General features: G+C 40.0%; 1 protein-coding gene across 3 annotated transcripts in view; it reads left to right on the top strand.

Annotated features, from left to right (window-relative positions):
• The window catches only part of LOC143701583 (glutamate receptor ionotropic, kainate 5), a 118,119-nt gene extending 100,814 nt beyond the window's left edge, over positions 1-17,305 (top strand). For 2 of the 3 annotated variants that reach the window (XM_077194981.1, XM_077194982.1), the window contains 5 exons: positions 533-698; positions 2,352-2,577; positions 12,008-12,136; positions 13,717-13,838; positions 14,760-17,305. In XM_077194981.1, coding sequence (XP_077051096.1) covers positions 533-698; positions 2,352-2,577; positions 12,008-12,136; positions 13,717-13,838; positions 14,760-15,368 — 1,252 coding nt within the window. In that variant the 3' untranslated portion in view covers positions 15,369-17,305. Of the gene's footprint in view, positions 1-532; positions 699-2,351; positions 2,578-12,007; positions 12,137-13,716; positions 13,896-14,759 lie in introns of all 3 variants that reach the window. The other variant, XM_077194980.1, reaches the window with a different exon arrangement.
• The last annotated feature ends 8,637 nt before the right edge of the window (positions 17,306-25,942 follow it).

Here is a 25,942-nt window from a genome sequence, read left to right as displayed (position 1 = left end):
CGCACAAAAAGTATTCTCATCGTTTGATAAATTTAAGCTTGAGCCACTGTAGTCACTTAGACTATTTTAACAATGTCTTTAATAACTTTTCGATGCCGGCAAATTCAATCCCTCAAGAAGCCTATGGAGGAGTGATCCAGCTCTCAGATTTCATCAAAAATATCTTAATTCGTGTTCCGAAGATGAACGAATGTCTTACGGGGTTTGAACAACATGAGGGTGAGTAATTACTGACAGAATTTTCATTTTTGGGTGAACTATCCCTTTAATTCATTCACATTACAGATAATTCCACAGAGTTTGCAAACACTATTCATTGATCTTTTTTTTTAGCTTGCTATTTTGCATTTGATCAAACAAGGTTCATCTGGTTGACATTGCAGCTGTGGGTGCCTTTCAATATTTCATTGAGTGATGTTTGTATGTAAGCATATCTGCAAACACCTGTGTCTAATGTAATCATCTGTCTCTAATATACGTGGATTTATATTTCTGGTGGAAAAACCGCTGTGTTCCTGTGTGTACGGGACAGGTGGGCATTTACGCTGATCATCATTTCCTCCTACACGGCAAACCTTGCAGCTTTTCTGACGGTCCAGAGGATGGAGGTGCCAATCGAATCTGCTGATGACTTGGCAGATCAGACGAACATCCAGTACGGGACTATTCAAGGAGGAAGTACTATGACCTTCTTCATGGTACGTAGGTCCTTGTTTGTGCAAACATGTTTGTGTGAAATTTATGTGTGTGATTTGTTTCACTGGCCTTCCATGTGTGCACATGTGATGTCATAATGCATCACTTCCTGTTTATGGCGGTGACTGGACTAGTGACATACAGGCCCTTGTGTAATCTGTGCTGGCAGAACTTGACAGAAAGCTTCAGATTTCCACAAATTGAAATGCCCTTCATTCACAAAATTCTATACAAGACCCACCTTTTGCATGTAAAGTACCTGTATAGGTATTTATTAATATTAATATATATATTTTTTTAATAATACTGACAATATTTATACAGTACTGTTGAAAAGTCTGGGGTCAGCAAGGTGTTTTAATGTTTTTGAAAGAATTCTCTTATGCTTAAAATAACTTTTCAAATGTAATTTATTCCTGTGATGGCAATGCTGAATGTTCAGCATTATTACTCCAATCTTCATAGTCACACGATCCTTCAGAAATCATTCTAATATGCTGATTTAATGATCAAGTAACATTTCTTATTATCAATGTTGAAAACAATTGTGCTGCTTTTTTTTGGAAACTGTGATTGATATTTCTCAGGATTCATTCATTATTAGAACATTCAAAAGAACAGCATTTATTTGAAATAGAAATATTTTGTAGAATCATTAATGCCTTTTAAAAAAAAAGAAGTCTCACTGACCCAAAACTTTTGAGCAGTAGTTACTCTCACTGACCACTTTATTAGGTACACCTGTTCATCTGCTCGTTAACGCAAGTATCTTATCCAATCACATGACAGAAACAAATATATTTTGGATTATATTGACATGACAGCACTTCTGCCTAAATGCCTCAGGAATGTTTCTAGCACCTTGTTGAATATATGCCACGAAGAATTAAGTCAGTTCTGAAGGCAAAAGGAGGTCCAACCTGGTACTTGCAAGGTGTACTCAATAAAGTGGCCAGATATATATTTATATAATTATATAATTTGTACTAATTTTATAATACTTTCAATGTAGCTCTATTTAAATCATGCCTTCTGGATTTGCTTGTAGATAGATCCGTTTGTTCACAATATGGAACTTTCTCGACTTCTCATTATGGCTAATTGCTCAGAAAAGTAGTCGACTAGTGTGCGTGTCAGTGTTTACCATGTGTAAATAATTTAAAACACAGAATAAAAAAACAAAACAAGTGGAGCTGAAATCATGTGATACACGATTAGTCGAAATGGATCCAATGCTTTAAATAGCATTAGAGTTAATTGACTAGTTTGTGCATGTGGTTTAAATGACATTATAATGCATCATGTCCTGTTTATGGCAGCAAGCAGTTGGCTTCGTGACTCACAGCTACATTTATATTCACACTGGAGGCCAAGTTCACTTCCCCTATTACATTAATAATGTATTATCCATCTTTCTTTCCCTTACATTTTCACTTCCTTTCGATATGTTACCTTAATCTAGTTCACTCTCAATGTCTGCCAATAAAATGTCTCTTTATTCATTCACCTGTCCTCATGTCACCGCAAATATAATTTCGCCTTTGATTTTTCTCCGCCTTTCAATACTATGTCTGTTTCACCTCTCTTTTCTCTCTCTGTCTTTTCCAATGACTTTCATCTGTAATGACAAACCCACTCTGCACTCTCGCTCTCAGAACTCACGCTATCAGACGTACCAGCGCATGTGGAATTACATGTACTCCAAGCAGCCCAGTGTGTTTGTGAAGAGCACGGAGGAGGGCATAGCACGGGTTTTAAACTCCAAATACGCCTTTCTTCTGGAGAGCACTATGAATGAGTACTACCGACGCCTCAACTGCAACCTCACACAGATAGGAGGCCTGTTGGACACCAAGGGCTACGGCATCGGCATGCCTCTGGGTGAGTAGGGCGGAAGTGGAAGTGTCAGAGGAATAAAGAGAAAGAGAGAGAAAGGTTTCAGGTGGGATATAAAGGTTTATGAGAAACCAAAGTCTAATTTTAACCTTGTTATACAAGTAGACAAGAAATACTTTTGAGTGTCTAGTACACTCTAGTGTCTAAAGACAGACGTTAGCTTTTAAGTGGTACAAGCAGCAAACTAAAGTTTCCTGGAATAGTTAAATCATTTTTGCCTTTTTCACACTGTGACTTTATTTCTTATTTTGAACTTCATTTCACAAACAATTGCTTGCTTTAATTTTTCTCCGAGGTGGCAACATGCCTCCACATGTGATGTGATTCAGTTATTTCAGGGGGAAGCCTAACGCTTTCATTTTTTACATGCGTGCAGGTTACGAGTTTCTTCCGTCTCAGTGCGGCTCCGTTCACGGTAAATGCTACAGTCTGGGTTTCCAATAACGTGCAATTGGGAACGCATAAAGTCTGAAACGCTTAGCGTTTGATGCTACAGTAAGTCTGAGGTAGTATAGGGTATAGGGCTGCAGAGCCCGTGGTTGCTCTGTAGGCAAACATCAGAATTTGATGCGAGCAGCATTTGGCAACCAGTGCAAGTTTACGCAGAGAGGTGTGATGTGCGCTCTCTTCGGGCTTGTTAAAGACCACTCTTGCTGCAGCATTCTGAATCAGTTGCAGAGGTTTGACAGTTCATGCTGGAAGGCCTGGCAAGACAGCATTATAATAGTCCAGTCTGGTTAGAAAAAGAGCTTGGACAAGAAGTTGTGTAGCTTGCTCCAATAGGAAGGACATGATTTTGTAATGTTGTATAAGCCAAATCTGCAGGACTATTTCTAGCAATCTGTTCTAGGAAGTTTAACTGATCATCAGTCACAACTCAAAGGTTCCTGGCTGTCCTGGATGGAGTTATGGTTGACGAACCTAGCTGAAAAGAGAAGTTGTGGCAAAGTGTTGGGTTGGCTAAGACCATAAGCAGCTCCGTCTTTGCAGTGTTTAGTTGATGGTGGTGGTCCTTCATCCAGCTATAAATATCTGTCAGGCTGACTGAGATGCGGGCAGCTACTGTAGGAACATCTGGCTGAGAGGTAGTGTTGTGTTATCAGCATAGCAGTGATAGGAAAAACTGTGTTTATGAATGACACATGATCCTAGTGATGATATGTATATGGAGAAGAGAAGTGGTCCAAGCGCTGAGCCCTGAGGCACCCCAGTAGCTAGCTAGATGTGGCAACTTAGACACCTCACCCCTCCAAGACACCCCGAAGGACCTACCTGAGAGGTAAGACTTGAACCATTGGAGTGTGGTTTTTAGATGCCCTTCGTCATGAAGGTTAAATGGAGGATCTGGTGGTTAACTGTGTCAAAAGCAGCAAACCTATCCAGCAAGAGAATTACTGATGATTTGGAAGCTGCTCTTGCCAGCTTCAATAACCGAGAGCAGGGTATTCTCAATTGACTGGCCGCTTTTGAAACCAATACAGTATAATGTACATAAGTTTCTTAAGTTCATAAGCTTAAGTTTATGTTATGTATATTACATTATGTATTTTAACAGCGTTTTTCAATAAAACCAAAACCAAAATTTCTTGCTTTTGATACTTCATTTCAGGGATGGGGAACGTCTGTCCTGGAGGGCCGCTGTCCAGCAGAGTTTAGCTCTAACCCTAATCAAACACACCTAAACAAGCTAATCAATGTCTTCAGGATTTCTAAGGCTGAGCTCACTAAAGCAGGTGAGTTTATTTTTCAGGGTTGGAGCTAAACTCTGCAGGACAGCGGCCCTCCAGGACCGGACGTTCCCCATCCCTGCTGTATTTGAACCAATTATTAATGCCTCATTGTTATCATACCTATGTATTTAAAGTCATTTTAATGGTTATCGTTTATTTTGGTCTATTTTTAGTACCACACAAAAATCTGATTACTCGATCACTTGTCAAAATAATCAACTGATTACTTGGTTACCAAAATAATCGTTAGTGACAGCCATCCCAGTTTGATGTGCAGAGACAATTAAAACATTTCATTTTATGTGGCTCCGTAGAAACACACTTGTGGCACAGAAATTACACGCTAAATAACGCAAACATTATTTATTTATTTATTTGGCAATAAATATGCCTAGTAAATGTACATTAGCATTTATTGTATATTTATTATGTAAAATTTCTGTTTTAGTTCTGTGTGAGATGTGACTTTAAGCGGCCAAACTCTGACATGTTGCTCAAGTGAATGGCGTAAAATGGCAGTAAATGTATATATTTTTTTTTCCTCTCCATTATCCCTCTGAATAAAAAAAAAATCCAAAGTAAAAAAAAAAAATTTTTTTTAGTTCTGTCAGAAATAAACATGATGATTGCCCACAGAACATCAGACCGACACGATGTCACAATGATAGCATCTCTTCATGCTCTGATATTGCACATTTCTATCTAATTTTTCTCCTGGATAGATGGCTTGGCACTTTCCCCCAAGCTTGATAAATAGCATTTCTGACTTTGACTTGACATTTGGCATTTCCAGCAATTATTCATTGACAGACAGCGATATGAGGGAGGGAAAAGAAACAATTTATGGCATATATGTTTTGAATTGAGGGCTTTAATACTCACTATTGGGTGTTACAATGAGGAAGGCAGGAAAAGAGAAAACATAGGGTCTTAATCGTGGCTAAAGGATTGGGCTGGGTGAGATAATGGCCACCACTGAGCCACTGTATTCACTGGAATAATGTAGAAGGGTTTTCTGGACTTGAGTGCAAAGGGGCTTGTCAAGTCAAAATTTAAGAAGCTTACATCCAGCTGTGAAAGTGAAATAGGCCGTAAAAGTGTTATTGGCGTCATGTGGTGATTTTGCACAGTAGGCCTACTACTACAATTCCCAAAGACTTTTAAGCAAGCTAATAGTTCTGTTATATTTTTCAACATTCTTTTGAAGCTGATCAGCAGATGTCTGAAATGCAAAATGTCTTTTAGTTCAGCTCCAATGTTGTTCAGTGTACAATTCATCAAAAAGCTGCATATATTTAGCAATTGTATTGCATTTTGTCCTGGAATTTTGAACCCTACTTGCTACTTTTGGCTTAAGAACTGAGACTACAGCCTAAAATGTGAATGCTCTACTCTAATAAAATCTATCATTAGTAGATTATGAAAATAAAAACCTTGAATAGTATAGATTTTCCACTATTTATACATTTCTAAATCAATTTGAAAAAGTTTTGCCTAATATGTTGCATCGTGTCACCTCATGTGTTGCATCTTTTCTAGCAATTTCATTATAGCGTGTTTAGTGCTGGTTATATTTATGAGGGGGAAAAAAGAGCAAATCTAAAAAATAATCATTAAATACAAAATCTAAAAAGTTCTATTTTATGAAGTCTTGACTAGGTTAAACGGTCACCAAATGCTCTTGGCAACAATACATAGCAAGGTTCATGTCAATATCTCAAAGAATTGCAAAGACATGATCTTACTTCCTGTTTAGTGTCTTTGATGTGTTACTCTTTAACAGTGTAGTATATCAGAAACCTTTTAATAGCTCTTTGCTGACATGGTCTGTGAGATTTCTGATGAAATTTGGGAAGGATTTAGTGAAACCTGAACAATTTTGTAGATCTAATGGGACAAGAATTGAAAACACTGTAAGCAATAAAATACATGGGAACGACATGTCCTGTTATTTTAGTGTTATGTATATTATAGCAATTTGACTTTATATTCAGTTAGTAATTTTGTTATGAGCTTTTGTCTTTTATATATACTTAATTTAGGTTTAATTTATTTTTATTTCTGTTTTTATGTATTTTTTATTTTATTTTTATTAAGTATATTTATATTATTTTTGTTTCAGCTTTATTTTAGTTAAAGAATACCATTTTGAATATTTTAAGTTAACAACAACACTGTCCAAATCATTCGGTCCTAAACTAGCTCAAAATCAGTGGCGTACAGTGGTGCTCTGAAATCTGGAGGCAAAGTTTTTTTAATGTGTGTATGTGTATGTATATATATATATATATATATGATTCATGACCCAGTTACACTTAATGTTATCAGACATTTCTGGTTAAATAAACATTACATCAAAAAAAGAGAATAATAGAAAAATACAATTCTATTTAATGTTTTTACATAAACGTTGTATTTATTGTTCCTTGTATTAAAATTAAGTATAAATTAATTATGTATAAATCTCATCAATTTAGTTTTAAGCATTTTTAAATCTATTTTAAAATAATTACTGAAGGCTTAACAATTTAAATAATATATTTTATTTGTGAACTGACGTTCAGCTGTTCTTTTTAACATTTTGTTCATTCAGACCTATTCGCAAATGTGCACAAAACCAAAAGGTGGGATTTATCACACGAACCAATCATATCCAATAATAGTGTGACGGAGACATTGCATCCTCTCATGTGACTTTTCCCCCCATTCATTCTCAATTAGCCCCATCAAACCCACCGCATGCTTTAGGAGGACTCAGTGGAGGCAAGAGAGACAAGGGTTGGTGGGGTTAGAGCGATTGAGGGGCAGATTGGATATTAAGAACATGAAAAATTTCAGAAGTAATGAGTATAGTCTTGTTCTAGCAGATAAGATTATGAAAAGGAGGGATGTTTATGAATACTCACAAACATAGGTGGGGAACTTGGATGCGGTGACGAAATTAATAGTGCTGCTTGCTGTTTTTGATCTTCTGTCCTCCAGGAAGATCAGTCCAACAACCTTATGGCCACTAGGCTAAACTGTCCTCCAAAGTATCACCATATGCTCATAATCGCATGAACCCGTAACTAGATTTGAAATTAGAACCTGCAGGAGCAGCATCCGTCTTCAAAGTCTATCTCCAGGTCATAGAATGTCTTCCAGGAGTTCAAACATTCATTCCCTCCTCCCAGTTCTAACACATCTCTTCAGGTCGCCTTCCAAAGTTCTGGTGCCAAGTGATAAAATTCTCTCATCCACTCTTTCATGAAGAGGTTGGTCACCATGGACCCCCTCCATCTGCTTCCATAGCTACCTGGAGTGCAGATGATGTCATCACAGCATCCTTAGACTGGGTTAAGGCCGGTACACACCAAACCAACATCAAAGAACTAGTGGAACTAGTAGGCTCGTGTCGACTTTGTCTGGACTAAAAAGTTGCACTTGAACACCACAAAAACTACAGCCTATGGCTAAGCATGTATGTTTTGCGCATGCATGAGAGATAATAACTGTCCACAACAGCAGATGACAATAGTCTATATTCGTCATTCAAAAAAAGGAACGTGAACTAGCAATGTGAATAAACAAAGCACCATTCGCTTTCCATTTTGAATATGAATTATGCAGATGAGTTTCTTCACTTATATTAAGCTGCTGGGGTCTGGGGCTTCGAAGATGCTCCTGAATGTAATAGCTTGCTGAGCAGGGCCATGAGGTGTTTCCTTGGAGTGCACAGGTTCACTACTAGAGCTGCGCTAGAGGGAGATATGGGTTGGGAGCCTTGTTTGGTGAAACAATAGGTGGAAGTAATAAGATTATGGAATCGTTTTATAAGATTACCTGAAGATAGACTTACTCGGAAAGTTCATGATTGGGATAAAGCTAACAATTATCCTTGGTCAATGGAGGTCCTTGGAATACTTTCATCAGTAAAAGCACAGTATATATTTACAAATACTTTACAATGTGATATATCTCAGGTCAGGCAGTTTTTGTTCAATTCTTATAAAGAGCAATGGCAACGGCAGGTGTTAAAAAGGCCCAAATTGAGAAGTTATGTTCACTTTAAAAATGAATACTTCACAGAGCCTTATGTCAAATGCTGGTTAACTAGATTACAGAGGTCTTTGTGTGCCCAGCTTAGAGCTTTGGTGTTGCCCTTGCAGATCGAGGTGGGGCGCTATAAAGGTGTCACAGAAGAGGATAAATTATGTGTTTTGTGTGATTTAATGGTTGTTGAGGATGAATGGCATTTTTAGTTTTTTTGTCCTTTATATCATGAATTCAGAATGGGTATGTTTGAGAGAATTCAATATAAAAAGCCTGATTTGTTTTGGATGACGGATGGAGATATGTTGAATTGGCTCTTTGAAAATGAAATCTATAGTCTGCCTAGATATGTGGAAAAGGCGTGGAAACTTAGGCAAAGGAATTTATATCCTGACCTAAATTCATGGTGTCTTATCTTGTTTTGTTTGTTTATATTGTGAAAATTATGGTAATGTATCTTTTATGATGGTCATCTTCCTATGTCATTTGTATGATGGTCATATTTTAGTATATGTTTTATGTCATTAGTGTATTTTAAGCCTATTTGGGCTGGGCATGTAAGTGCAAGACACTTTAATAAATAAAATAATAATATATTAAGAGACATACGGCCATGTTGTTTTTCGCGTTTTGGATTACTCCAAAAAAGATAAAGATGTAGGTACATTTTTAAGCGCCTACTTTGTGTAGAACTGTACACACTGCAAAAACTAGCTTGACCGATGCTCACCGACGTTGGCCAACAGCCACCCATCGGCTTGGTGTTTCCCGGCCCTCAGACTGTAAAACATGGAATGACCTTTGTTTTGAGCAATTAGTGGTTAATTACTTTTCTTCCTTCTGTAACATCAATAGGCATTTATTGGTCTAGCATACAATTATTTTCAAATATATTGTTCACTTAAAGGTGCAGTAAGCGATTTCTGAGAAACGCTATTGATATTTGAAATCACCCAAACAAACACGCCCCTACCAAGAAGGATCACAACCCTATCTTGATAGCTCTGCCCCCAAATTTAAGAACACGCAATGCAACACAGGCCAAGTAAGTTTCGCAAAGCAAATACCAAGATAAAGGTTGCAGCAGTTTGTCTTTCGACTACACTTGCAAAATCCGTGATGGGAGTGAACACGAATAGCATCAGCAACTTTTTATAGTACAAAATCGCTGTCAATCAAAAGGAGATGCAGTCTTTCGACAGACCCTCCAATCATCACGCAGAAGCCCGGAGTCCAGCTCCGCCCACTCCTCCATTCACCCCAGAGAACATAATCGCAGATTTATCCAATGACCGTCTAGTTTCGAAGCAGTGAAAAAAAACTGTTCAAAGCAGCCCCATTGAAGTCAATGGACGCTGAGCTTCAACAGGGAAATGCACAGTGACGCTCCGAGAATGAATGAGAAGGAAATATATGTAGGTTCCTATATGTAGCTTATTCTGAACGAACTCGTCTTCGAGATGAATGTGTTCTAACACCTTTTTAGTCAATAAAATTGTAACACAATAGTACTGTAACAAGGTTTTATGAGAAAAAGGAGGCGGGAACCGGCGAACAATCAAAATATTTTTAATATTCAAAATAAAAGAAATACACAAACAGAAGGATCGGCAGGCAGCCCCTCGCGGACGACTTCTGGCTACACAAAACAGAAATAAAACACAAAATAAAATCAGGCCTGTTCCTCTCTCGATCTTCAGCGTCGTCTCTCCTCTTTTTATGCTTCCGCTCCTCCGTGAGAGATGCGAGACCGGTGCGTCTCACAGGTGACGTTCATTATCACTCACGTCACCGGCCTCGCGCCGTTCTCTCACGTCCCTCGGCCTCGTCCTGCTCGCCACAAGTACATATTTGACCATACATTTTTTACCATTATAGGGGAAGCCCAGCTTCCCTTGCAGTCTTAAAGGAATCCCCACTGGTTCATATTAAATAAAGTAACAAAAAAAAAAATGTTAGTTCATTCTTAGTTCAAGATAACTAATGCATTGTTTGCAAATAAAACCTCATTGTAAAGTTCACACACAATCCTTTTTTTGTGTGCATGAGTCATCTGAATATGTAATTCTATAAATATTCTATTTCGGTCAAAAAGTACATCACGTTACAGTAGTAAAATGTTTGTGAATATCTTTTCATGTTTAATGTATTTGTATGTTTCTGGTAAATAGTCAGGTTCAATGGTGATGTTCAATCAGGTCATTTTACTAATAAAACCACAAATATTTAAACTTCTCAGAATATTTCAGTGTTGCAAGGGGAATTTTTTTTCCATAACATTAGATAAGCTTAGAATGTTTTTTAAATTCAAGCAATGCAATAAGTAGTTAGTGAGCTTTCAAATCTCTGCTTTTTGAAATACCAGACTTATTCTCTTGATGATAAATATAGGAAGGCCATTTTCAAACAATTTTTATAAGATAAAAAACAATAATATTAGACACAACATAGCCTCGTCATTGGAAAAACATGCCTCTACCTACATTCTTGTAAAACGTACCGTATACATACAATTAATTGCGATTGCTTCAGCAAATGCTACAGTATATGCTTTTTGCTATCGGTTAGGTTTAAAGAAGGCTTGGAATATACATTTTTAAAATGCGATAGAGCATTAACCTATTAGCGCCACTCATAGGCTGTTTAATTTCCTGCTGCGATACGTATAACAACCCACGTAATAAAACGTTGCTAGGTTCACGTTTATCTGTTTCTGATAAAACAATGCGCTTTTAGCCCCACTCACTTGACATTTCACTTTGAAAAAGTATTGTGAAACGTGCAAGAAGCAACGTACTATCGATTTGTAGACATATGGCCACAGGTACGTATTTTCTAGGTTGGTTAGAAATCAAGGTTTTTAAAAGGTTGCATATTTCTTAGTCTACATGACAGAAAATAAATGTAGCCTACTTTAAATCCAGGGCTTGATATAAGTGATATTGACACAAAATATACATACAAAATATTTGTGCTTATACTGAGGTGCAAAAACATGTTCTTCGCTTTCACAGCCTTTGAATGAATAATAAAATAACATTCGGTGACAGCTGATCCATTCCAGTGCAGATCTGCAGTGTCTAATTTAAATTAACATCTATTAATTTGATGAACACATCCTTTCACGTCACATTGTTATTAGCGGGACATGATTAGCTGTGATACAGAGTAATGTCTAATGAAGGATGATGTTATTCTAACAAGTCAAATAATTTGGAATTAACCTATCATAACATTAATTTTCATTCTGACACACTAGCTAATTTAACTCATTTGCACAACGTCAGTTGACTTAAGACATTCAGAGTGATGTTTTAGCAGTTAGCTTATGTGTTTTGGCACGTTGAACCATAGTGCTAATGAGGGCAACACTAGTTTTGGTCATTTCCTATCACTGTCCCTGTCAGTAGAACGGTCTAAAACGCCAAAAATTGTTTACTGGGTAGCAATGCTGGTCTTAACATCCCCGTACCATTGCTAGCCTTAGCCTGTGTTCACTTCTGAAACTCTTATCTTAAGGTACAGTAGTTATCTAGTTTCCCAACCTTGCCAAGGTTTTACAGTTGATGGTTTTGGACACTTGTCAGCTGGTATCCCTGGGAGTCCAGTTGGCCAACTAGCTAAACTTGCTAGTTTCACTCTCTCTCTTGCAGGGTCACCATTCAGAGATGAGATTACGTTAGGTGTGCTGCAGCTCCAAGAAAACAACAGATTAGAAATCCTAAAGCGTCGTTGGTGGGAGGGGGGAAAGTGTCTTAAAGAAGAAGACCATCGAGCCAAAGGTGAGTGAAGCACTGTTATTATACTCATTAGCACTTCACCATAATGTACTGTTCTGTTACTGTACGTCTCGATGCCGACAGTACTGGCACTTTAATATATAGGGTCTGGTACAACCCTGGATGTTTATAATCTCGAGTACGTGTGTGTGTATTTATTGACCTATTCTCACAGGGACAAAAATGTATCTTATTTGTTTTATCCTTTTGTTTTATCCTTTTAACCTACAAAAAGAGATTCAATTATATCATATGGTATGTCTAAGTATACCAATAGATGTATTTTGGATCAGGGATAGATGTATATTAATGCACAGATAGCCAAATTTATATATATAAAGTCAATATATGATTTGTTTTCTAATTTATAAAGTATTTATTTGTCTATAAATTACTTTTTGTGAGTGTGGTGCCAAATGAGTGTACAAATAAGTTTTATAAACATAAAGATTGATATAAATCATGGAAATTCATTGGTCATAAAAGGGTGGGAATCCTGAATGTAGATATATGTCTTACTTTCCCTATCCAAGTATATATTTTGCTCTTCAACAAACACCTGTTTGTGTTAAATCTAAAAAAAATTAACTTTTACTCAAATCACACAAACATTGGCAGTGTGGATATTTTATTTCCTGTCGTTTTCCTTTATATTGTTGTAATATCGCATAAAGGATGTGCTTCATCCGTCGGATTCAAATGACAGATGCTTCACAGTTCTGCCAACACTGTGACTGTTTATTTATGTGGTCTGGTGATATTTGCATTCTGTGTGTTGTAGACTCACACTGGCCCAGGGGAAATGGAAGGAAAATGGTAGCTATTTGGTGCGGAGGCATGTACTGTATACACGCGTGCCTATGAGTGTAATTTCTCTAGTGTGATTCGCAAAGCTTTTTTTTTTTTTTTTTTTTTTTTTCAGATAGTGACATTTACAATCTCTCAGGGTTATTTACAGGTCTACAAGAAAATGTCAAATAATATGAGCTTCAAAATAATATGAGTGTTTTTGTGATCTGATACTTCCTAGTCAGTTCCTGTTTGTTCTAAACTGTTTTTGCTTCAAGATTAAAATTTTAATGATCACCCAACACAGAACAAAAAATGATTATACAAAAATTAAACAATGAAATTTATTTATATTAATTTATAATTAGGAAGATATTTCTCCTGTTTTTTTATACTCCCAATGGCTCCTCACTCATATTAGATGCCGTTCCCAAATTGTTTTTTTTTTCTCTAGGTGTCATAATGCAGTTTATTCTTCCTAATATCATAAAAACCATAAATCTCAAACCACAGAATACAGATGTTACTTCCGATGCTCAAATTAAACTTGAGTAATGTAAAAGGACCACTGCATTGTGTTTTTTTTTTTTACCTATTCATTAAAACAAATCCGTTCAGTCCCAGTCTTCATTCTTTCCGCTGATAACTCTTAGGAATACCGCCCACACCCACCTACATCTCAGAAATGTAGTTTAATAGGATCCCTCTGGAATGCAGATCTCTAATCAGATCCACAGTGTGTTTGTAGAAGAACAATTCTGTGTGTTGCTCACATTGCCATGTTTTTCCTCCAGGTCTAGGTATGGAGAATATCGGCGGGATATTCGTGGTGCTGATATGTGGCCTCATAATAGCTGTTTTTGTAGCCATTATGGAGTTTGTGTGGTCCACGCGCCGGTCAGCCGAGACAGATGAGGTACGCCCTCACTCCCGTACTGGGTACTGCCCTGCCCGAAACCACAGACATGCACGAGTAGGTCACAACGCCAACCAGTCACGCCGTCTGTGTTCGTAATATAACTGTTTTATAGCTTTCTATTTAGCGTAGCTCAAACGGTGAGCATAGTGCTAGCAAAAAACAAGGTCGTTGGTTCAATTCCCAGGAAATGCATCTTAAAAAATATGTACCTTGGATGCAGTGTGTGCAATTTGCTTTGGATAAAAGCATCTGCCAGACTCATGTATGTAAATTTAGGGACAGGTTGCTTGAATTTGAATGAATGCTATTGTAGACCATTTTAGCATGTTCATTTACTTTAATGGAAAATGTAATATTTTTATAAGGTTTTTTTTTTTGAAGATGCTTGCCCATGCAACACTTACCAGCATAATCATGAATCACAGTCTTTTGAGTTTCACAATATTTGAAAACATATTATATTCATTATATTTTAGACAAATGTGAAAGTAAAAACGTGGTTGTTCTTGTTCTGAAAACTTTACTTTGCAGACATTATTCAATGCACAATATTTCTGTAGGTCAAGTGGCAAAGCACGTCACTAGTAATCCCAAGGTCATAGGTTATGTTTACCTATGAGCATATTTACTGATAACATATATATCTAAAATGCATTTTCGTTGCTTTCGATAAAATCATCTTCCGAATGCATATATTTAAATGTATGCATAATTTATATAATATATATTGGGGCCTTCAAATAATGTTGTGAACAATGGAAGGAATTGATTTGAGGTTGAGAACCACTGCCCTAACTCTCAATAAGATATACGATTTTTTTCATATTACTCCTGTCCCGTCATTTAATTTAGTCTTTTCTTTTTACATTTTTCTATATTTCCTTCCTGACTCTCTTTTCACTCTTCCTCCAAACTAAGGTGTCAGTATGTCAGGAAATGATGACTGAATTCCGGAACGTTATCTCCTGTAAAAAGAATTCTCGTTCGCGGCGCCGCCGACCCCTCTCGTCCCAGGGCGTTCTTCGGCACCCAGCCCGTCTCCCTTTAGGAGTTCCCCGGCCCGTACGCCTTGTGCGAGAGATGCGTCTTAGCAACGGCAAACTCTACAGTGGGACGGGGCCGCTAACCGGTGCTGCAGCAGGACCAGGACCCGGTGGGGGCGCTGCGGAAATGGGCCCCGGCCCTCAGCGACTGCTGGAGGACCCTCTCAGTGCCAGTGTCCCGAGCAGCACACCGGCTCTGCTCCCAACAGCGGCACCCCGCGGATGCACACACGTACGGGTGTGCCAGGAGTGCCGGCGGATCCAGAGCCTTCGCTCCACGTCCTCTTGTTCGCGCATCTCGCCACTGGCCTCCGCCACATCATCTCTCCCGCGTTTGCCACCGCCCTCCTCCACCTCCAATACAAACACCGACAGTGAGGGTGGGGGGTCAGGCAGCCCACGCAGGGCCAAACCCACACCCCCTCCGAGACCAATCCCGCCCACTAAAACCCCCTCGACTGATCTCCTCTGCAAGCAGGACTGATGCCGCCTTTCATCTGGATAATAAATTAATGTAAATGAGTGCTGGAGGACAGATGGAATGACTCTGTCCACACCTCCAGTCAAAGTGACCTCTGGGATACTGCAAATAAAGGCATTTTTTGGATGCAAAATTACATTAATGGACACTGAGTGAGAGAAAGATGATTCAGCCAACCACTTCCTGTCCAAGTGTCTGGTTTAACACCACGTCATTCAGTGGCACTCGGAGAGCCAGGGAGGTTTGGCACGCTGTTGAGACTATGTAATGCATATCCCGTGGAAGTATGCTATGCAACATGTCCTAAAGGGAAACACGGAGGGAAACTATATGGACAGCTGTCATTTTTGCATTGAACTACGAATCTTCTCCATGATTTGTGTTGGGGGACTGTATACACTCCTGTGAGAGGACGATGGAGTCTGTACCTAAAATGTGTGCACGTTGAACTGAAAGGACTTTGGTGCAAATTCTTTGCTTTTTCTTTCTTTCTTTAAACAAGGGGGAAGGGTTACAATTTATTTTTATTCCTGAATGTCACTTAGTAGTTTTCCTTTCTAGCTTTTTCTTTGGTTTCATTCTTTTAATCCTTTTTTTTTTAAAGAACTGTTTTTTCCCCTCTTGTTAATTACTCTGAGGACAAAGTATATAGATTTTTGTAAGTTTTGAGGGGAAGTTTTATGGTTCTTCGACCTCTAAGATTACTCACCTGGTTTCAATCTCTCATCTTCTGTCTTAATTAATTAAAACACCAGCTGTTAAAATCAACATGAAATGGAATTTAAAAAAACAGTTTACTTCCAAAATGTAATACATTTCCAGATAAAACAGGATATTCAAGAATGAAAATGTAGAGTGGGACTTTATTCATCAGGAATTGATCGGATCGCGCAAAGTGAGCGTTCCAGACCTGAATGTCAGTGGAATCTGAAGGCCAAGTTCAGCCTATAGACCATCTCAGCAAATCCCGGTGGTAACATTGCCTTTTCAAATCTATTGTTATTTTGTAATTTTGCCATACATTTTAATGTATTAACATTAACCGGAATTAAATTACTGTAACTATTGGCAAGATTTTAGAAAGGCTGCATTATTGTACCTAATACAGTAGTGCCAATGCCAATTTGGCTATTAGTTAACATTAACTAATAGCATGCACAGATACTGTCAGACAAACAGGAAAGTATTTTCAGTGAGAAAGTTACATTTTTGTGAAACATGATATTCAAGCATTTTTTTCCCCTCTTTGGAGTAACGTGCACTGGTGAATCATTCACAGTAAGACCAAGAATGTGTGTTAGGAAACTAAATAGGATCAGTTTTGATTTCATGTTGATTTTAACAAGCTGTCCATCAATATTTGCAACTCGTAAGTACACAGTGATATACTGTACTTCTCATTCCCGGAACAAGGACAACAAGACGAGACAAAAAACCCTTTGTGAACCTGAAGGGGCATTTATCTGATTATGTGAGATGACAATTAATTATGTTTTTCGTTATAGAACTAAATGAGCCTCTGTCATAAATGGTTTGTTGAAGTGCACTAGAAGTTGCTGTCTGGGTGCTTGTGAGATGCCAACATCCATTTATATCCAAAGTGTAAACATAGCAGCCCTGTTTAGAATCTGCAGCGTTTGTGTGTGTGTGAGAGAGAGAGTGAGAGAGAGAGTGAGAGTGAGAGTGAGAGATGGAAATGTAATCTTATTTTTTTTTTAATTCAAAGCTGATTCTTTTTTTTATTTCTCATTCATTTTCAATTATTTCTATACCAGTGCTTGAAGAATCACCCCCACAATTAAGAAAATGAGGCAAATGATTCAGATTATATTGTTATTAATATTCCAATAAAACTGTGGGGTTATGTAGGAGGGCTGTGCTACCCTCTTTCGTTAAATATATAGACACATGTTTGGAATAAAACCGAGTGATTCAAACTGTGACTTTAGCCCTTTATGGATGTTTCTAGTAATTTGATCATTTAGAAAAAAGCTTTCTAACTGTATTATTTTACATGCATAATCTGTTTGGAATACTTTAAAGTCCCCCTGTGGTGAAAATCAAGCTTTTAATGTTTATATATCTATGTGGTGTTTTTTATATGCTTTAAAAACCTTGTGCACATTCATAAGTCAACACCATTGCAGAGTATTTTCTCTTTAAAACTGCAGTGAACTAGCCTAGAAATCCAGACACACCCTAGCGGCAGCACATTTTATTTTGCATCCAGTGTAGTCTAGCAACTCTCCGTTGGCTCTCGAGCTGGAAAAACCAAACTCTAGTCAGGCCAATCACATCGTGTATAGAGTTGGTAGGCGGGCTTAACATAATGACGGCAGAGTTGCGATGGTTCCGCGTGAATTCCCTGCTACTTGAAAACAAAGAAGATGACCGCCGCTCCTGGCGAACAACGGTCTTTCAAATCGGCTTTGGCCACGAGTCTGGAGGACTTGGAGTTAAGCTTTTCTTTGAAAAAAGAACAAAGAACGGCACTGAAGTCCGCCGTTCTGACTATGGCAACCTCTTTCTTTGTTCTGGTTGGTTTTAGCGCTGTCCTATTGCGTGCAGAGGGCATTTGAAAGACAACCGTTTATCCCGCCCCTCGGATTGAGCCCTGCCAATGGTGAGTTCCCAGACCCAACATCTTGATGTGGGTCTGGCTTGTCGGGCTAGCAGTAAACCAAAGACAGTCTTAAAAACGCGGTTTGAAATTGTTGGTGTTTCTGATGTCACAAACTACCTTGTAACCAATCACGTCAACGCGTGATCGTCAATGAGTGGATCTCTGAGCTGGTGTGAGTGAGTGGAGGCAGGGCTAATTTGCATATTCCTAGAACTGTGTATAGCCTACTTAATGAGGCAAAGGTGTAGAGTTACATTCAAACTATTTTAAGGCATAAAGGAAAAGGCATTTTAAGGAAAAAACTTTTAAATATGTCATTTTGGTAATGAAAGATGAGTTTTAAGGGATAAAATTATTGACTACAGGGGGACATTAAATCCTCACACTGTTTCCTAACTGGGCGTGACACGATAAGTTAGTTAATTCTGCTATAAATGCTTGAACTTAATAAATCGGAGGGATAAACAAGAGGACATTGAATCGGCCAATTGGTTTCTGTGGCTGCGTTTAATAAAGAAGGTAGCTAGCTGCTGTATTAATGTTATAATTCAATTAATGATTTAACTATGTTCATTAAAACAACCACTCTCTCCTCTCAGATGACCTCTTTCCACCAACCATCGTACCTTGACAGCACACAGCCAATCCCTGTAAAGTCCTGCTGTATGGCCCAGCCCATAGTGAAATCTCATTGGTCCAAAATAATTTTTCATTGAATTCTTTGTAAGAAAGATCTAAACATTAAATATTTAACTACAGTATAATAGTAGATGTAGATGTTTTAATAGTGCCTGATTTTTTTTTTTTTTTTTTTTTGTGTGTTGTTTTTTGGGAGGGCTCTTAAAAGACTTATTTCTCTTTCTACTTTCGTGACAGCTCAAGCCTCGTGCACCTTCAGGTAGTAGCTAGGTTTTTTTTTTACTGCCGTGAAAGAAGCTTAAACATCAGACATTTTCAGATTGCCAATGTTTGTGTCATGCAGTGCTGCATTTTCACTTTCATTGTGATTCACAAATTACTTGCGTCACGCCTGGTTAGGGCACAATTGTTGTTGCATCTCTGTTATCGAAGGTATTCATTATGTTAACAATTAAATGTTTATGCATTCTTAGAACAAGCACATGTGAGTCAAGGTGAGTCACACTACACTTCACACATTATTTAACCAAATATATACACTAGTCAGATGTCATCGACCTGTTCAACACATTTTCAGATGTCCACAGGAAAGACGATATTGAAGCATTTCCACATATTTTAAAGGATATTTGACATTTGCTTATGAATTACATAAGGGCAGCCAAGGGGATATGATAAGATGACTAAACAGAGCAGATGTCCTGATTTTTGTGCTTTTATATGCAACTGAGAGAAAAAGGTTGAAGAAATTGTTCAAAACTGCCTTCCAGTGGTAGACAGAAGCATTACTCTACTGAAAATGCTTTCATTGAGATGTTCTCAGGCTAATGCAGTGCTCCTACCTACGTGATGTTCTGGATGTCTGAGGTCAAATGAGGCCAGCAAAATGAGGGGACATGGGAAGATGCACAGGCTGTGAGTCCAAGTGAAATGAGCAGTGCTGACTTTTTTAAAAATAGATTCTCATTCTGTTTTCTGTATTTTTCTTAATGTCTTCGTGGAAGGGACAGAATGGAAGAGAGATTCTGTAAGCATGCTTTTAAAAATGCTTAACCATAGATGCGTTATGCCCCTAATGAGATCACTAACATTTCAGTCAAGTGGATTTTAAATTAAACTTTGGTCAGACTTAGGGTCCAATTCTAATTAATTCTAATATCAATTCTAATAAACAGCCAATATCCTAGTAATACATGCTAAAAAGCAACTATTTAATACAACCCTAAAACTTAAAGTGGTACTGTGTTTTTGTGTGTTTTTTTGGGGGGGGCCAAGAGGACAGCTCTGGATGATCTTCTATATTACGTGTAAGTTTGATGAAGATGAACTTCAACTCATCCCACAGGTTTTTTTATGGGGTTTGCATCAGGGACTGCTATGTCCATGGCAAAACCTTCATTCGGTTTATTTTGAGATGTGCTTTGTGTCTTTGTCATGCTGGAAGATCCAACCCAGTTGTCCCAGTTTAAGCTTCCTGACAGGGTCAGTCAGGTGTCGTTTTAAAATCTGCTGGTACTTGGAGTTTATGCTACCAGACCCGTCGCTATGGGAGGGCCATAGGGGGCCGGGCCCGCCCCAAAAAATGCTTGTGCCCCCCCACTTGAGGCACAGATAATTTAATTTTTATTTAATTTTAATATTATCAGTTGCTAATTTTGTGTTGCATTAATGTTGCATTCTTTATCATTAAAACATTAAAAATATAAAGAAACAATGGTGTGATTTTGTTTGATTGATGGGAATCTACACTGCAACAGCCTATCACGGCCTTACTAAAAAGAACGCTAGGCTACGTAAGTTACTTGTCGTACAATGAAGCCGCTCAACAGTTACCGCGCATTTTTGAAAGCTGTTTCAAAACGAGTTTTTGCCGGCTTACTCGCTTCAGTTCCTTCCGAGTCGAAGGATACTTTTATGTGGAGGTTCTGCTCGGAGAATCGCCGACTCCCGGTGTATTGACAGGAGGGACTGGAGAGAGGACAGCACTGCCTCCACTCAAAGTACCGGTAGGTTCAAAGCAGTCCCTCCCTGATTTCAAGATTTTTTTTATGTGATTTTTGCGATCAAAATGAGTGATTTTTGTGGTGGTAATTTCCAGAAATTTGTGAAAAAATGTGCGATTTTTATATTTTATAATTAGGACATCACATTTACCATTATAGTATTATGTCAGATGCACAATAGTCATACATGACACAAATCACAAAAAAATGCATAAAGCTTGTTTATTTGGTCTAATCAAATACTTTTTTTTTAAATTGTGCTGTAGCCTTTTGTTGTTGCTTGATTAACATTAACAACAGCAGGTAAATTAGGTTACTGTCACTTTAAGACCTACTACAGTAATGACAAACGTCCCAATCAGTTATTACTGATTGTTTTACGTAAATACTTGCCAAGATTAATATTTTGAAGTAATTGTAGCTATGTGTATTTGTTCAAGCGCTATAAAGAGAATTCAATATTCTAACTAGGCCGACAGGCGGTGACACGCAGTCAGTCATTCAGTCAGTCACACACACACACACACACACACTTGCAGTCAGAGACAAACTGTCACTCGACTGGCTGAAATTAGTTCTCTTTCACGGTATACTGCGCTTTTAAAAATTATTTTTAGTACCATCGAGCATATCAAATTGTTTGTTATGTCATTCAATCATGTTAAACGCGTTAATAAGTAATACTGCCCAATGAAAACCTGGGCGCTAATGTGAGAGGGCAGGAGAGACGCATTTTCTTTCGCCATGTTTCTGACAGACCGCACACAGACATCACGCGTGCGCAACATCTGTACCCACGTAAAAATGCATTGAAACTTCAATTAACTAAAGATATTTCAATTGGGTGATTATAATTTAGTGTTTTGTGAGGTCTTTTTTTGAATTTTTGTGATTATTTTGCGGTTAAATTAGGAATTATGCAGGATCGCAAAAAAATCTAAGTGGTGCTCAATGCAGAGCCAAATGGGAGGAGCTAGAGCTCCAGCTCTTCCCCTCGCTGGAGCTCCAGCTTTACCTCACTGGAGTGGGCGGGGCCGCGCATGCGCAGGTTAACTTTCGCGCAGCAGCATCGACTACGAGCACTCAGCATGATTTCAAAAGCAACATATTTCAGCGCCAGCTCGATTTTTATTTAACACAAATGAACAAAATAAATACTCTGTTAGTCAACAAGTTTCATTTGTTATAGATATATCTATAGAAAGATCTTAATGATGAAGATGGATGATGCTTTGTTGGCTATCACAATGCGGGACTTGTTTTTAAACTCCATGCGTTATGAAGGTGAAGCATATGAAGAAGAAATTTGGGCTCCCTTCCTATTCATTTTTCAAAGAGAAGAGGACATGGAAGTTTTCTTGCTGGAAGTACGAGACAGAAGAAAAATCGGTGTGTCTTGTTTACACAACCCTCACTTGTGAATCTTGTGAGATCAAGCGATTTCTGTTTTCTTATTTTATATTTTAAGTTCGATAATGTTTTTGCTACTCCTGTTTAAGGCTGCTCTTAGCTTTGCTGCACTTATCTGTGCTGTGCTGTTATGCAGGTATTATTCTCTTTTAATTTTTTAAATTTTGTAGTTCTGTAAAGCACTTAGGTCAGTCAGTGGCTGTTATAAAATGTGCTGTATAAATAAAATCAACTTGAACTTGAATCTATCAACGGGAGTACTATGTAAATAAATATTGATTGAGTTTTGTAAAATATTACAATGTTATCTGAATTGTGTACTTCAATGTTATATTCATAAAATGTATTATTTCATCTTATTATACCATTAAAATGTGGAGTGGATGCCTCACTAATCTCAGAGCACATTTGTTATCTTGTTTTTCCTCTAGTGTGGGAAGTCACATGGCTGGTTTTAGAGTACTGGACTGCTTGTTTCCATTTCATTAAAATAGCTTAATGCATAGCCTATCACATGAAGGTTGAGTCTATCAAATATTACAGTCAATATTCCATTTTAATTTACAATATAAAAAGAAAAAATTAAAACTGGCCTGTTGGAATAGCCTATGCTTTTACATTTACGTACAAAAAGGGCAGATTAGGTAACCTAGTCTTATTATTTTTTATTTCATGAATTAATCAGATGATTTAGATTAATTCACACAAATAACACGCGTTACTGCGGTGGACAAAAAATAAACGGGTGCACATGCAGATAGTAAGCTTTCACATTGCCTTTTAAGTCTAGTAATTTACATAATCATATAGCAGACGCTTTTGTCCAAAGCGGCTTTAAAAGTGAGGAAAACAACGAAACTGTTCATCTTAATAAAGAGAAAATAATACATATATTCAAAGTTTCAACAGTTTTTAGAAACACGCACACATAGTGTGAGCAATGTTCTTATTAAGTGTTTACGCGTTTGTCACAGAAACGATAAATAATTTTATAATTTATCATAATCATGACAAATATTAGAGAAAAATACAATATTATGTTTGCCAATATCTTGCGCATCAAAACAAACTTGTCCTTTCATCACGGGTGAAACTCGAACTAACATTAACAGGCTTGATAGCGCGTCATGTTCTGTCCACTAGATCCAGCGAGGGTGAAAAATAGAGCTCTAGTTCCTCCCATTGGATGCTGCAGCGAAGCCCCGCCCACTAAATTTAGCGAGGTGGAGCTGGAGCTCCAGAAAAGGGGGAGCTCGAGCTCTAGCTCCTCCCATTTGGCTCTGCATCCAGCACCATCTCAAAAAATGCGACATTTTGTTGATTTTGCGTTGTATTCAGCGATCGCAGAATCGCGAAAAACTGGAGGGACTGTCAAAGTCTCTGTGCGAGTGTATGTGTATGTGTGTGTGTCTCATGGCAATGCATATCCCTCTGTTCACTGCTTTAAAATGCAATGTTTGAGAGATGCTTCTGGTGTTACATCTAATATGTTGTATAGTCAAGTGTTATATGGATATTCATAACATTGCTTCTGTGTAATGTGGTGTAGGCTATAGGCTACCAGGGGCCTGTTTCAATAAGGAGGTTCAACCAACTCTGAGTTAAAACTTGAACTCTGAGTTGACTTACCCTGAGATGGGAAACTCTCAGTTCCCTTTCGTTGTCACTCCGAGTTACGTCGGATGACGACGAATGGGGTTTCGCTTAGAAAGCCTATCAACTTCGAGTATTACAAAACGAGCCAATGGCAAGGAAATGCCATGGGTCTGCGGAATTTGCATGGCGTAACTCCGCCCCACCTCGTGGGTATAAAAGGAGGAAGCCGGCAGCAAGCAGATATGTTTTCGCTTCGGAGCCAAGTGTATTCTTCTCTACACAAGCCATCTCTGAATTGTCAGCTTTACAAACGAGTACCTCGAGTGTTGGTGTGACGGCGATCTACGGCGAGAGCTTGCTTCCTGCTGATCTGTTGCAGTGGTCTGCCAGTCGGTGCGTTTCTCCCCGGGTGCTTCAACACCGCGGGTCTACCCTCTGGTGGCCCGCGTGTTTCAGTTGAAGCTACAGAGGAAGATGCCATGTCTGTTGCAGCATCACTAGGCGGGTTTGACTCTTCTGGAAGTGAGGGCTCGTCACAGCTGCCACCTTCCGGTGTGCATACGGCTGTGCTCGAGTCTGATCCGGAGATGACGGCCATGCTTTCCCGGGCAGCCGCGAGCATCGGACTTGAGTGGAGGCCTCCACCCTGTCCTGAGCGCTCGCGGCTGGACGATTGTTTTTTGGGTAAGGCCGCCGACCCTCGTCCTCGGCAAACCCCAATACCTTTCTTCCCGGATGTGCATGATGAGATCTCGAAGTCCTGGAAGACCCCCCTGTCTTCTCGGGACCGCTCGCTGGTCTCATCCGCCTTTCCTCCCCTCGATGAGGCAGCTGCCCGTGGGTACACTGGGCTTCCCCCGGTTGAACGCTCTGTTGCCATGCAACTATGTCCTCAGAGTGCTTCTTCTCGGGGCGAGCCTAAGCACCCATCCAAAGCCTGTAGATTTTCGTCGACCCTGGTGGCAAAGTCTTACAGAGCGGCGGGACAGGCGGCTGCTTCACTGCATGCTATGGCCACTCTGCAGGTCTACCAGGCCCAGATGCTCAGAGACATGCACGAGGGTAGGACAAACCCAGGGCTCTTTGATGAGCTGCGCGCCGCGACCGACCTTGCTCTCCGGGCGACGAAGGTTACCGCGCGCTCCCTGGGTTTGGTGATGTCCACAGCTGTGGTCCAGGAGCGAAATGTGTGGCTGAACCGGGCTGACATGCGGGACGCTGAGCGGACCCGTCTGCTTAACGCCCCCTTGTCCCAGGCCGGCCTCTTCGGCGGTGCAGTTGAAGACTTTGCCCAACAGTTTTCAAGTGCCCAGAAACAGACCGAGGCCATCAGACACATTCTGCCCCGCCGGCCCGCTGCTGCCTCCACCTTGCCGGCCGGGCAGACGCCTCGACCTGTTTCCCGCCGAGGGCGCCCTCCTGCGGCTCCCGCCCCTCCCGCCCGGACCACGCAGCAGCCTCCACCCAGGGCCGGTCGCGGAGGAAGCCGTAAGAAGGCGCCACAGCCCTCTCCTGCCCCGCACCCCGCTAAACGCCGGGCCAAGCGGCGCTCCTGAGACGGGCTGCTCAGGGATGATGGTTGTTTCTCAGGAGGTGGTAGCAGGACCACTCCTTCCCCCGGTGGAGGGCCGGGGGAGAATCTTTTGTTCTCCACTCCCCGCTGCTCACCCACGGGTGGGCAGCACCCTTATGTGGTTAAAGTCAGAAACAATCCCCTCTTCCCTGAGCTCACAGAGTTCTCGGGCGACACAGAGCGCCGCCCACAAGCCGTGCTCTCCTCGCCCCCCTCTGTCCCAGAGGCGGTTGACACGGCGTGCCGTCCACGGACCGCTTCGCCCCTGTCCCCCTCTGTCGCCAGACCCGTGGCAGAGCAGGCCCCCGCGGGACGACCAGCCAGGTCCTCCCCTGGCCCCCTCTGCCAGGGCGCGGTTGCTAACTGTGCCCCCTCTCCGGGCCGCTATGCCGTCCACATCTGGGCCAGTTACTCCGCTTCGCTGCCCCTCCGGGGGGACGCCTGTGGCTCGCATGATCCCGTTGGTTCAGTTCCTGGGAGCCTGGCTAGAGCTTCCCCGTCTGTCCCACTGGATCGCGCGTACCGTCAGGCTCGGCTATGCGATTCAGTTCGCACGGTCTCCTCCCCGCTTCAGGGGAGTCCGCTCCACTTTGGTCGGTGGTAATGCCCCTATCATGAGAGCAGAGATTGCCACCCTGCTGGCGAAGGGTGCAATCGAGACTGTCCCTCCAGCCGAGATGAGGTCCGGCTTCTACAGCCCCTACTTCATTGTCCCCAAGAAAACCGGTGGGTT

The sequence above is a fragment of the Siphateles boraxobius genome, unplaced genomic scaffold (genome assembly GCF_051911475.1).
Source record: "Siphateles boraxobius isolate OS27281-9 unplaced genomic scaffold, OSU_SipBor_1 33, whole genome shotgun sequence".
In the NCBI taxonomy this organism is placed as follows: Eukaryota; Metazoa; Chordata; class Actinopteri; order Cypriniformes; family Leuciscidae; genus Siphateles; species Siphateles boraxobius.
Note: the sequence above shows the minus strand (reverse complement) of the source record. Positions and strands in the feature narration are given on the sequence as shown.